This window comes from Myotis yumanensis, unplaced genomic scaffold, assembly GCF_028538775.1.
Source record: "Myotis yumanensis isolate MYYU_CA2020_CCGP unplaced genomic scaffold, mMyoYum1.0.hap1 SCAF_10, whole genome shotgun sequence".
NCBI classification, from domain to species: domain Eukaryota; kingdom Metazoa; phylum Chordata; class Mammalia; order Chiroptera; family Vespertilionidae; genus Myotis; species Myotis yumanensis.
Window position 1 is genome coordinate 44339916 of NW_027223761.1, and position 13385 is coordinate 44353300.

Genomic DNA, 13385 nt, shown 5'->3' on the forward strand with positions numbered 1-13385 from the left:
TATAGTCTCTCCATGAAGTTGTCCTTATTTCTGCTGATATGGGGGGCAGGGGACAATTCATTGGATTTAGTTACCATAGAGCTCCAGAAATCCCTTTCCTGTAGCCCATAAGCATGATATGCTCTGCCTGTTCCTCAGGTCTGGGATGCCCAGTGGAATGGACAGGGCAGCTTCCACAGCAGCCAGGGAAACCTGGATTCCAGTCCCATCTCTTCAAATTATGTGCTGTGTTAACTTGTTCTGGAACAGGACAGTCTGCCCTGTTCACATGACCTCACCACTCATCGCTTCATATCTGCCAACATCCAGACTTTGTCCACAATCCAGATCATCTCCTGAGCTTAGACACTTGGGTCCTCGTACCTCCTCATCTCTCTCCCAAAAGACCAAAGGCCACTCATGTTGACCATTCCTGAAACTGAATTCACCTTCCCCCTAAAACTAACTTGTTATTTCTCCTGTGTTTCCTAGCTCAGTAAATGGTAGGTACCACCATCTCTCCAATTGTCCAAACCAGACAGCTAGAGCTCCCTAGATAGCTCTCTTACACCCATATCCAGTCTACTACCAAACCTGTTAGACCCGTGGCTCCTGCCCTAGCTGAGGCCTCATCTCTCAGATCACTTCAGTACCTTTGCTGATTCCCTGCCACAGCCCCTCCTTTGGTCGTCCTCTGCACAATGTTGGAGTCCTAGAAAGCTTTGGGGCCAGGCTGCCTAAATTAGAACCCATGGCCCAGCCGTTATAGTTTATATGAGATGGCTGATTCTATACTGCAGTTTCCTCAACTGAAAGGTGGAGATCAATAGTAGGGTAGGACCATGTAAGTTAATATAGGTTAACTGGCACAGGGGAGGCACTCAATGAATAGTTCCTGTCATGTCACTCCCAGATTACACTTTAAAACCTTTATCACTCAAAGTGGTCTGTGGGCTAGTAGTATCAGTATCATCTGGAAGCTTGTTAAAGATTTTGTCCCTACCCCAGACCTATTAAGAATTGATCTGTATTTTAACAAGCACATTAATCCTGAGAAGTTGAGGGTTAGATGTCCACTAAATATTTCAGGGTAAAGCATGAGCTCCCTAGCAGAGAAGAAAAGTGTTTGTGTGTGATCTCATTTCTCCCACCAATCCCTTGTGGGTGTGGGTGTGGGTGGGATCTCTTTGTGGGGCATGTGCCCTTTGCCCACAGGGGGGCAGCATGATTACATGCATGGTTCTCAGGGACACAGCCACTTTTGTTCACCAGGCTAGGCAAATTAGTCATCAAATTTTGGTGATCTAATTTACTTTACACACATCTCATTTAATTCTCACAGCAACCCTTTGAGGTAAGTGATATTCCTTTTACAGGTAGACAGGTCCAAATTTATATAGCTTAGAAGTGACAGTGTCAGAATTCAAACCTAGGTTGTTTCCTCTTCATGCTGCCTCCTAGACAATACATGGGACACTGGGCAGAGGTCATTTTGGTCCAGATACTGGACTTAAAAAGAGAAAAAGGATGATGACCAGGGAAATAAGCCTTCTTCAGATTTGATGGATGGAGGCTGAGAATGAATGAAATGTTTGTCCAATGTTAGGTACTGTGCTAGTCACATCTCCTTTATATGTTGTATCCTTATGACATATGGGCATTATCTCCAATTTAAAGGCACGGAAATTGAAGCTCAGAGATCTGAAATGACTTGCCCACAGCCACAGCTAGGACGTGGCAGCATCTTTGTCTACTGATCATTTCACTACACCCCAGCAGAGAAGGAAACATTCAACAACATATATTTAATGAGCACTTATTATGTGCTAGCTATAACATCCTTGAGCCTACAGATCAGCACTACGAACTCAGGGAATAAAGAAGACCCCCACTCCACCTTTTAAAAAAATTATTTTTTATTAATCTTCACATGAGGACATGCTTGGAGCGGGGAGAGAGAGAAACATCAATTGGTTGTCTTTCATACATGTCCCAACCTGGGATTGGAACCCACAACCCAGATATGTGCTCTGACTGGGAATCGACACTTAACCAACTGACCCACTCTGGCTGGGAAACCCCTGGACCTTTTAAGTGAAGGATTGCTGCACAGCCAGAAGGAGCATGTTTGGGTCAAACCAAAGACCATTCTGTCACACACACGCTGACAAATACCCAAGGAGAACTTCCTGAAAAATAGACGGTAGGTGGCCCTGACTGGATAGCTCAGTTAGAGTGTTGTCCCAAAATGCCAAGGTTGCGGGTTTGATCCCCAGTCAGGGCATATAACAAGAATCAACCATTGAATGCATAAATAAATAAGTGGAAAAACAGCCCTCCCTCTCTCTCTCCCCCCCCCCTCCCTCCCTCCCCCCCCTCCTACCCTCCCTCTTTCGAATCTGGATTTAAAAAGAAGGCAGGCAGATCTAATAGAAGGGGGATCTCAAAGTTGAGAGGACTCAGACAAAGGCATGAGGGGAGCTGGCATGACTTGGTGTTATCCTCAAACCTGCTGTTGGTGAGCATTTGTTTGCTGGTTAAGCAAACCTGAGAACCTGTTCTGTGCAAAGCTTCTAGTGGATTTTGGAGACAGATACCAATACATAACGAGGCCCTTTAAATTAGCTCACGGTCTAGAGAGACCGTTACAGAAACAGTGACCACATTGTGCAAAGGACAAGAGGACAACCAAACCTTTGGAAACAGGTCAGAGACGGTTTCACAAAAGAGGTAGCATTTGAGTTGAGCTTTGAAGCATCATCAGACGGAAGTAGAGAAGGAAGGGGAATTCACTGCAGGTAGAGGCGACGGCATACTCAAGCCCAGGAGACTTGAAAGTCGTTCTGAGAACTGGTAGATTCACGTGATTAGTGTGGCTGGAGTAGGAGGCAGACCCAAAGGCCTTGAGTGGCAAGAATGGGGAGTTGTTTGCAGTGAAGGAACTCTAGTATCCTGTGTAGCTGGATTGGTCTGCACCAGACGAGAGGCAGGAGCTTGTAAAGGGGCAGTTGTAGTAGTCCGTGTAAATGGCAACAGTACACTTAACTAGGACAACGGCTGCAGGGATGAGAGGAGGCGACCGGCTCAAGATTTTGGATGTGAAATGAACAAGACACCGATTTGGACAGTGAGGTGCAAGGACCCTTAAGTTGGATTCAAGGGCCTGTCATCAGAACGGGGGATAGGGAGTTAAAGGGTAAAGACGTTAATAAGGGAAAAGCAAGAAGAGAGCCTACAAGAGTAGAGAAAGCAAAGGCAGCCACACTCTTCCCTGCAGGAACAGCGTGCTGTTTGTAAGCTTCCAGCCAACTCTCCTGCCCCAGCTGGCTACCCATCAGCAGCCAGAGTCAACACATTCTCACTCTGGTTCCAAGGCTCAGAAAGTTATGTAAACTCAAGAGACTCCCTTATTCCTAGAGCTGGCTTTCTCTCCCAGCAGTTTGCTAGAAAACCCCAGCCTGTAGCCAGGCTAAACATTGGAGCCTGCAACTATCTGGTGGACAGAGGGAACAGTTAACTGAGTAGGGAACTGTGTGATGAGGGAGAAAGTGTTTTTCCTGATGATCAATGATGATGCCACAAAGCGATGACTAATCAAGCTTAGCCTAAGGACACAATACAGCATGTACCATTTATAAAGCACATTTTCATCCTTCGAGGTCTCACAGCTCCTCTGGAGTGGGTAGGGGTGGCAGATTAGCAGTGCCATCCTTCAGGTGAGAAAACGAAAGCTCTGATAAGGGAAGTGACTTGCCCAAGGTCACACAATTAGCACAGTCTGGGCTCGGATTCAAGCCACAGAGCTCCCAGACCAGTGCACACCTTATCACTCCTACATATACCAGAAAAGAGATGGGGATGAGGCAGGTGAGAAGATTGGGGCTTGCTGACAGGTACTCACTAGTGGTGACAGGCTCTCAGCCACCTACTAGCTGGGTGACCATTGGCTAGTCACTTCTTTCAGAATTTCAGGTTCCTTAGCCAAAAAAAAAAAAAAAAAAAAAAATGGGTTGATAATCCTTAAATCACAAGGTGTCGGGAGGGTTAAATGAGACTTAAGTATTTAAAGTATAATCCAAATGTGCTTCCTGCAGTAGTCCAGGTGAAAAGCAGGAAATGCCATGTTGCTAAGACAAAGGAATTCCAACAGGAGGGGAAACCAAGGCAAAACCCCTTAGATCCAAGGTCCACTGGGTTCACTTCCCCAGCCTCACCAAGTGGGACTGCTCCCAAGCACAACAGGGAATAAAAGAGGGATGGGGTAGAGAGGAAGAAGGGAAAGAGACAGCCTCTACTTCCTGAGGGGGGGAAAGTTGTGAGGATCTTCAGGTGAGAGACAAAGATTAGAAGCAGCTGGTAGCGAGGCCTGCCTCACTCTGCATCCGGCTCTGCTGCTAGCTGTGTGAACTTAAGGAAGTCTTTTCATTGAGCCTCCTTTCCCTCTCTTGCCTTATCTCATACTTGTTGTGAAAGAGAGAAGGGAGAATAAATAGCTGGCACAGAATAGGTACAAAGGTGTGTCTCCTCCCCTAGCCCTTGGCTGATTTCACGGTGTTACCAGAGTGTGCAGCACTCTGCGGGCAAGTGCCCCCTTCGTCCCACCCTCCCTCTCTCATGGATGCTCCCAGCTTGAGAAGCAATGCTCCCAAACAGGGAACTCTTTGAGTGGTCCCATGAAAGGGCAGTCTGTGTTGGCTGCTGTTGGCATTGCTGGACAAGGGCCCCCCAGAATCAACACCCTCTCACATCCTCCTCCTGGACAGCTCTCCCTGCCCCCTTGTGTGTGAAAGGGGACAAGTGAGGTGACAACCGCTCCCTCCAAAGGCACACTCTTTCCATTGTATTCCTGGAGCCCCAACATGGAAGCCTTCAGTCTACTCTATCCATAGGGTTCTCCCCTTTCTCCTAGCTCCCATGCTCCTTAGGGTGAGCACCCCACAGCTTTCCCCTTGATTATATCTAATTCTCTATTCTCCCCCTTGGGCATGTGCTAATTTTGCTTTAAGAGCAGTGAGCAGACAGACCTCTTCATTTTCTTGGATTCTCATGGAGTACCTAGCATGGGGGTGGTCGCACAATAGGTGTTCATTGTACATCTGTGGAATTGAGGTAATTCATTTGTGTATTCAACAAATGCCTACCTCCTGACAGGGTTCCTAGCCATTAGGCATTAGAGGCACAAAAGACAGACCTTTCCAAAGCCTGGGGAAATGTTGGAGACTCCTTTCAAAAGTTGTTGGCACCAAAAGATATGCTTCCAGTGGGAGCAAAGCAACCACAGCAAAACAGCATGTAATGCAGACAACACAGGGCTAGTTAAGCTATTTGGAGATAGACCTGTATTTGAATCCTGCCTCTGTCACTTTATAGCTATGTACCCTCAGGCAAGTTACACATTCTCTGTCTCTGTTTCCCTTATCTGTAAAATGGGGATAACAGTGCCCATCTCATTGTGAGGACTGAAGAAACAAATACACCTAAGTTCTTAGCACAGTGCTTGGGCTGCAGTAAATAGTCAATATGTGGTTACTAAGGATAATGATAGTAGTCATTATGTAAAGAATATGCCCTGGAGTAAAGCTTGTGAGGGATATATAATGCAATGTCAGAGCCCAGGGTGGATGAAGCTGTTAGAAAAATGGTTGAAGAACAGTACAAGAAAGAAAAAAAGAAAATTATAAATAAGCTATGCCCCAAGCCACGGTCAGTCCTACTTATAATTAGCTACCTACCCACTAAGCGATGTTGGGGCCCCTCAGCCTCACCACTTTGTTGAAGGACTAGTCAGTTTCCCAGGGCATAGAAACTCGTGCAAATATAAAAGAATAAAGTCTTTCCACTCTCCGCCTGTGGTGCAATGAAGGGACATAGCTTTGAGAGCCATCCAGTGGAAAGAGCACTGCTGAGGGAGTCAGAAGACCAGGTCTCAGGCCAAGCTCTGCTTTGTCATCCCAGGCAGGCCACTAACCATTCTGGACTTGCTTTCTACAATGCCTGCTCATCTTTCTTCCCTGGTAGGTGAGGCTCAAGAGAAGGGACGCTGAAATGATTTTAAAACTAACATACTGGCCAAAAGTAAGGTGGTACTATTTGTAGCTCTAGGGAGAGTCATTCCTCCCCACCCTGCTCCTCTTTCTGCGCCTCTACAAACCCTTCCCAGGACCGCCCCATGTCATCAAGACTTGGCCAGCCTCTCCTTACCCTGAAGCCTCGGTGCTCTGCTCCTGTCTCCACCTATAACTACGTTGTCTTATGATGATCTGAGGGTCTGGGCAGGGTCGACATGGAATTCTCCTTTCCATTCCTGGTGTTCCTAAAGGCCTGGCACTGAGCTCGCACCTTGGTAATGTCGTTTGAATAAACAAATGAGGCTATCGCAACTATCCCAAGCCACAGTGACCCCTTCAGCTCTCAATTGAAGCATTCAATAATTCATCTCTTATTGCATGCAACATTTTCATATCGTGTTTCACTAACATTTAACCCCGGATGAATGTATCATCTCCCTACTAGCTGACTGCATCCAGCACTTCTCACTCCCACAGCACACCTGGGCTTGGGCCTGTGCCTGCGAACGCTCTGTAAGTCATCGTTGCTTCATTTGCAGCCAGACAATTCTTGAATATCAGTCACTTGGATGTTTGAAAATTGTCACCTCTTAGATATTGCGAGAGTAGTGGTTCAAAGCACAAGGTTTAGAGCCAAACTGTGGGATTATAGCAAGTAATCTAACTCTCTAACTCTGTCTTCTTTTAAAACAAGGATAATAACTGATCGACCTCATAGGCTTGGGGTGAGTGTGAACTTATCAAGCCTTTAAAGTTTCATTAACTCACATGAGCCCTTGGAAAGGTGCCTGTCACATGGGAAATTCATCAACTTCACCACTGCTGCTGTTAGCTCGGACCCACCCCACCGTGCCGAGAAGGCCCGGGTCTGATCCCCGCAGCAGGGAAGAAAGCGGAGCCGTGTTGCCCACAGACAGCTTTCTGCCTCAGGCCCGTTGCTCTGGAGCAGGAGGAGGCAGGCGGTCAGTGTAGCAGAACATGCCACATCGCTGCTCGGGCATACTGATTATTTTGAAAAACAGCAAATGCAGAGGGAGACTTTCTCTGTACTGCTTATCTGCCTAAAGACACATCCTCCAAAAGGAACGCAGTGGTCATGAATTCCCCCCCCCCCCCCCCCAACCGCCCCCTGGGAGTTTCATCAAGCAGGAAAGATTGACTCATCACAGGAGAGGAGACTAGAAATGGACACCACACCCAGACCAATGATTGCAAACTATCATACCTCCTTCCCATCCATTTCTCTAAGGGCCCACTCATCTTTCCTAAGGAGGCCGACATCCTCCCTCCCCTTTCTCTATTCGGATGGTAGTTAAGCCTGAATTCCCAACACCGTGGGGAGTTACTCATTTCCAACTTATGCGTGTTTCCTCTGGTTAATCTGTTAATTGCAGAGGTCTCAGCTACGAACACAGAAGGTACAGGGAAAATTATTTTTCCTTTCCTACATAAAAATAACTTAGTAAGATGATTTCCAGAACCCAGGCTCACTCAGCAGAAATACTGGGATGTGAGCAGACGCTCGCTGAGGCTCTGCAGGAAGCGGTGCATCGGCACATCAGAACCCTAGGTCTTGGGGGCTGCAGAGCTCTGGGAAGCAGAAATCGTGACGTTCACGGTGCAGGTTGGGATGGAGGCGGCAGTGTCTCACCACCCAGTCATTTCACTGTGTGGCTTCTCTGTCAGCGAGACACCCCTTCCCAACCCCCCGCCTATTGAGCTTGAGCCAAAGCGCCTGGACTGTTCTCTGTGCACGGGTGCTTGAATGCTACAGTCACCCATCAACAGAACGATGGCCCATGCTCGTCCTTCCACTGGGAAATGCTTCTCATTAAAACTCTGCCTGTTAAAATTCTACCCGTCCCCCAAAGCACAGCTCAAAGGATGCCTTCTTATTCATTTATCCAAAATGTTTGCTAAATGCCTACTTATTTCAAACCAGACCTTCCTCTGGGGACACCAAGAGGAATGAGGAGCCCAGAGTGTAATGTGAACAGCCAGGCAAATAAATACTGAAATTCAGTGAGCTCAGAGCTGTAATAGAGGCATTTACAAAACATAGTGGGGTCTTAAAGCCCTCATCCTGCAGGGAAGGCAATTGGCCACAATCAAACAAATGAATCAAGTAATTTCAATTTGAGAAACTTGTTATAAAGAAAATAAAAGTAGTTAATCTGAAGGACACTGGCTAGAAGGCTGGGTGATCAGGGAAGTCCTCTCTGAAGTGACATTAAGCCAAGAGTGAAATGATGAGAAGAGCTTGGCCAGGGAGGAGTTGAGGGAGCTGCAAATACAAAGGTCTGGAAAGCAGGAATGGTGCTGAGGGCGCTGAGCATGGTGGTTTTGAGGAATAGAAGGAATGTCATGTGCCCAGCCAGTATGGGACAGTGGTTGAGCATTGACCTATGAACCAAGAGGTCACCGGTTCGATTCCCAGTCAGGGCATATGTTGCCTGGGTTGTGGGCTCGAACCCCAGTGTGGGGTGTGTGGGAGGCAGCCGATCAATGATTCTCTCTCATCATTGATGTTTCTATCTCTCCCTCTCACCCTCCCTTCCTCTCTGAAATAAATAATATCTTTAAAAAAAAAGAAAAAATAATGTTATGCGTCTGGAACGGAGTGAGGGGAATGGTGGGAGGTGAGCCATGTTGAGATTATGGCATAAATAAAAAGTTTGCATTCTGCTTCTTTCACTCAATATTATAATGTAAGAATATTCTCGGTGTGGAAATGATTTGTAAACCTTTTTAATAACAGTATTTAAAAATTGTCATACAAAAAAGTTGCTTTATGCTTTAAAAAATTATCATAGGAAGTGCACTCCTGATACGGAGATACTGCTTTCTTAGGCTTCAGCACAAGTCAGTGGGCTGAAGGGCAAAAAGCCGTGGGAGCCGGCCAGCCCTTCCTGCAGGTGTCCTCACTGCACTTATGGGACCCTGGTGTCAAGGTTCAAAAAGGCAAAAGCCCCATGTACCAAGCCCCAGAGACCATTGATATATCCTGTTCCCAACAGAGATCTCTGATCTCCAGAAACCTCTCTCCAGCCTTTTGCCACCCTTTGTATTGTCCCTTCTACTGTGCCCATTCCTGGAGCAGAAACAATGTGAATGGTTTCTCAGTGAATTCTCAGCTGAGCCCTGATAAAGACCACTTCCCTGCCTCCCATTCGCAAGGAACACAGTGCTGACAAGGCCCTCTTCCAGAAGGATGCTCTCCTTTCTCCTCTCTAGTCCCTCGCTTTGGCTTCTGGCTTGCCTGGAAAGCCATGGGACTTCATCGACTTCTCTCTGCCAACATGTTAGTCTTCAGGGCTTGAGCTGCAGGGTCTCCGGAATTCCTGCCCATACTCGTGTATCCACTTGTTGGCCACTGGGGGAGAATGGGGAGGAAGAAAGCAGGCTCAGCAGAGCGAACAGTGGCAGTGCTCACCACAGGGTTGCACCCTTAAATTCTGCACCCAGGCAACTCACTTCCCTAACCCCCTAGTCCCAGTCCTGCTACAGACTAGATGTTGCTTCTAGCAGAGATAAATAGCAAAGAGGACATTGATCCCTAGGAAAAGTCCTGACATGCCCTGTCTACTATAGATGAATTTTCAAACCTGTGGGTTTTGAGGTCAGTCATATTTTATTCATGTAGCTCCTAAGAGCCCACCTCCCTCATGGTGCCACTCCAGAGTAATAAGAGAAAAGGGTGGCCCTTCCTGGCAGTGTCCATCTCAGCATGAGAGTCCCTCTCCTTTTTCTGTATTCAGAGCTAAGTCCTATTGGACACACATATTACATAAACACATCCCCTGCTTATTTATCTCGTCCTTGTTTGACCGTCTCCTCATGGGGAGGCACTGAATGGTTCTCCCTGGGATACAGGACTAGGACTCAGCACCATCTGTCTCCTCGGCCATACTCAGGAATCCAGGCCCGTCTGTCAGGTCAGTAGCCTTTACTGACACCCGTTCTGTGACAGATCCCTGCCCTTTGTGGGCTCCCAATTTGTTGGGGGCAACTATCCCAGAGTCTGATCATCTCGCTATAACGTGGCACTGCAATGAAGCTTTTAGAGTGAGAGGACGGCTATTTTCCATCCACCCCTATTTCACTTCACTATGAACCCCTCACCCATTCTTACACCCAGAAAGGCAGGCCTTACCCCACTTATCTCCCACCAGGACAGGACAGCCAGCATGAAGTGTGTCGCCATCTCCTTCACCACTCTTATGCAGGTTCCACCAAAATAGTGCAGCATTCTGGAAACAAAATGACCCCAACCCCAGTCATTCCTTGGGAAGCACATGACAGAACAAATGCATGCATGTCATTACATGAAAGCCTTCCATGCAGGTTGGGGACAAGACATGCATAAAATGGCACAAAGTGGCATAAGCTGCCATGTATTTATTCATTCATGCATGCATTTGTCCTTTATTGAGGCCCTACCCTGCTTCAGGCCCTGAAGATGCAGAGACAAATCATGTCCAATTCTGCTCTAAGGAGCTCACAGTCTTTTGGGACAGACAGATTTAAAAACAGACCAGGACAAGACAGTGTGATAAGTGCTAGAAGAAAGGTGAGTATAGGATGTCATTGAATCGCTGAGGAGATGCACACAACAAAAATCCACAAGGTGGAATAAAACATTCCTCATACAACTAAGAACTTAATCCAGACACCCCTCCTTAGGCTCTCACTAATAACACCCCCGGGGAGCCAGCATTTTCACACTCCCCAATTTATCAGCAGGACGTTGAGAGCCAGGGGCTTTAAACAATGCAACTAAGAAGGAACAAGGTCAAGACGCCAAGTCCAGTGTTTGGACTCCAAGTCATATGTTCTTCCTCCATACCCAGCGTCCCCCTCTATACTTCTATAGACTTACTTTAACCTTCGCCAACCCCTGAGTATTCGTAGATACCTGCATTTACTTAATGGATGCTTTGTGATGTGCAGAGCACTGTGGCAAGTGCTTTATAGGCACAATCTCATTTATTTGTCCTAATTTCATTCCTGAATTTAATAAGGGCTGCCATCCCTGATTGATTGATTGATTGGTCTAAAATCTGGGGGAAATATTCATTCATGATCCGAAGATTAATAAAAAACAGTTCTATTTTATGTTCTATTATAATAGAGAAGTTCTACTATAATAGGGAAGGCAGACATGGAATTGTCTACTTGTAATATAAGTGTAAATAAAAATAGAGGCACAATAACGTGGTCATCAAGACTGAGGGATTATCTTTGATTCTGGGAATCACAGAAAGACCTCTTCTTGTCCCTATACCCTCGGAATAAGCTTGCAAGCACAGACAACATGAAAGCTAGAATGTTAGTTCTTCACCTTACAACCATCTGTTGGGACCAGATCCCCACTCACCTTGACCACAGGAATGCTGAAGTTGGCATAGATGAAGGCTGTAGCTCCTCCAGCTTCCACCGAGCTCAGCTAAAACACCAGAGGAAGAACCAGAGTTGAAAGAGCCCCTGACTGCCCTACTCGGCCCTACCTGACCTCCGATGTCATTTCTGCATAGATTCCCTCCCCTGTTCTCCTGTTCAAATCTGAGAGAAATACTTACTGAAAGACAATTATCCAATTTAGGAATTAAAGAAGCCTACTCAATGGGTGTTTGCCTGCAGGGCCACAGGAGGAAGGACATTTAGGAATTCCCCCTGTCTTTACTCTTCTAGCTACATTAACATCCTTATTGAAGGCGACAATAAGTAGATTCAAACTTTGAGACCCTCAGAAAGAAACACTGGTTATATCACAACCCAAACACACACACACACACACACACACACACCCTGAAATAGTAAATGTTTCATAAAATATTCTTACTACATAAGATACCCTCTTATTTTCCATTTTATTTTATTCTTTTCTTGTTCAGAATTCTTAAATACTGACCAGATCCACTAATGCAGTGGTTCTCAACCTTCCTAATGCTGTGACCCTTTAATACAGTTCCTCATGTTGTGGTGACCCCCAATTTCATTGTTACAAATTGAACATAATTGAAGCATAGTGATTAATCACAAAAATAATATGTAATTATATATGTGTTTTCCGATGGTCTTAGGCAACCCCTTTGAAAGGGTCATTCGATCCCCAAAGGGGTTGTGACCCACAGGTTGAGAACCGCTGCACTAATGGGTCATGACCTGTGGCTCACAAAACACTGCTTAGACTATAACAATTAGTTTTGAAAGTTGGGCATCATAGGAACTACTCATTGCATCTTTCCCAGGTCACTCAGTCCCTCTCTAGGTAACCTCAGCTAAGGCGTTTCACCACCATATTCTAGAATTATGGATGTGCTTTCTTAATATGAAGAGTTTTGTCTTGATTTGCACTTCTTTGTATCTCCTAGAGACTTTTCAGCTGCAAGTATCAGATAAAATCAACACCTGAAATTGCTTTGAAAACCATAAAATAAGAGAGAGACATAAATAGTCCTTAAGTAAGAAGCCCTGGTTCAAAGCAAGACTCACATAGATCATAAATGTTGCAACTCGGTTCCCAGACTTCATTCTGTACAGTGGGCTGGTTGGTGACTGAGACAAAAATAAAACATCATTATTTTATGCAGTTGGCACCAGAGTGACAGCCAGGATTCCACCATAATACAGGAAGGAGAAAAATGGGGGTGTCACAGGTGGGATATAGTCTAGAGTTACACCTGATCGAATTTGTGCCCATCTGTGCTTTTTGGTACTCAATGTACTTTTTATTATTAATTTGTTAGACACTCATAAAACACAATTCCTTTCTAGTAGTGAAAGAACTGTATGAGGGGTTAATTGCACCTTCAGGTTCTTGGTGGAATAAATAAATTAACATATAAAATATTACAGATAATTATTCTCTAGTAATACCAAGTCATAAGACTAGAGTTCCCAGTTATATGTTGAAAAGACATACCCTTTTTTTGGTCATAGAACAGCTTAATTAAGATATAATTTACATATTATGAAATTCACCGTTTAAGTGTACTATTCAATGACGTTTAGTAAATTTTAACAGTGTGCAACCATCCCACCAATCCAACTTGAGAACACTTCCCTCAACTGAGTTTCCTCGTCTGTTTGCAGTCAATCACCACTCCCACCCCCAATACCGGGAAACCACTGATCTACTCTCTGTTCCTTTAGTTTTGCCTTTTCTAGAAATTTCATATAAATAGAATCATAAAATATGTAGCTAGAGTGATTGGAGGAAGGACAATCTTCCCTGGGAAGTGCTCGAGTGAAGCAAGATAGAAGATTGACCGGCCACATTCTTCTCCCCACTAGCAAATGATGGACAGGTGGATGGTGGATATAAGAAAGTGGGTT

General features: G+C 45.6%; 1 protein-coding gene across 1 annotated transcript in view; it reads right to left on the bottom strand.

Moving 5' to 3' along the window:
* Positions 1 to 8604: 8604 nt before the first annotated feature.
* The window catches only part of P4HA3 (prolyl 4-hydroxylase subunit alpha 3), a 32129-nt gene continuing 27348 nt past the window's right edge, over positions 8605 to 13385 (bottom strand). The window contains exons 10-13 of the mRNA XM_070425615.1: positions 12543 to 12605; positions 11425 to 11493; positions 10201 to 10297; positions 8605 to 9420 (exon numbers count right to left, since the gene is read on the bottom strand). Coding sequence (XP_070281716.1) covers positions 9350 to 9420; positions 10201 to 10297; positions 11425 to 11493; positions 12543 to 12605 — 300 coding nt within the window. The 3' untranslated portion in view covers positions 8605 to 9349. The remainder of the gene's footprint in view (positions 9421 to 10200; positions 10298 to 11424; positions 11494 to 12542; positions 12606 to 13385) is intronic.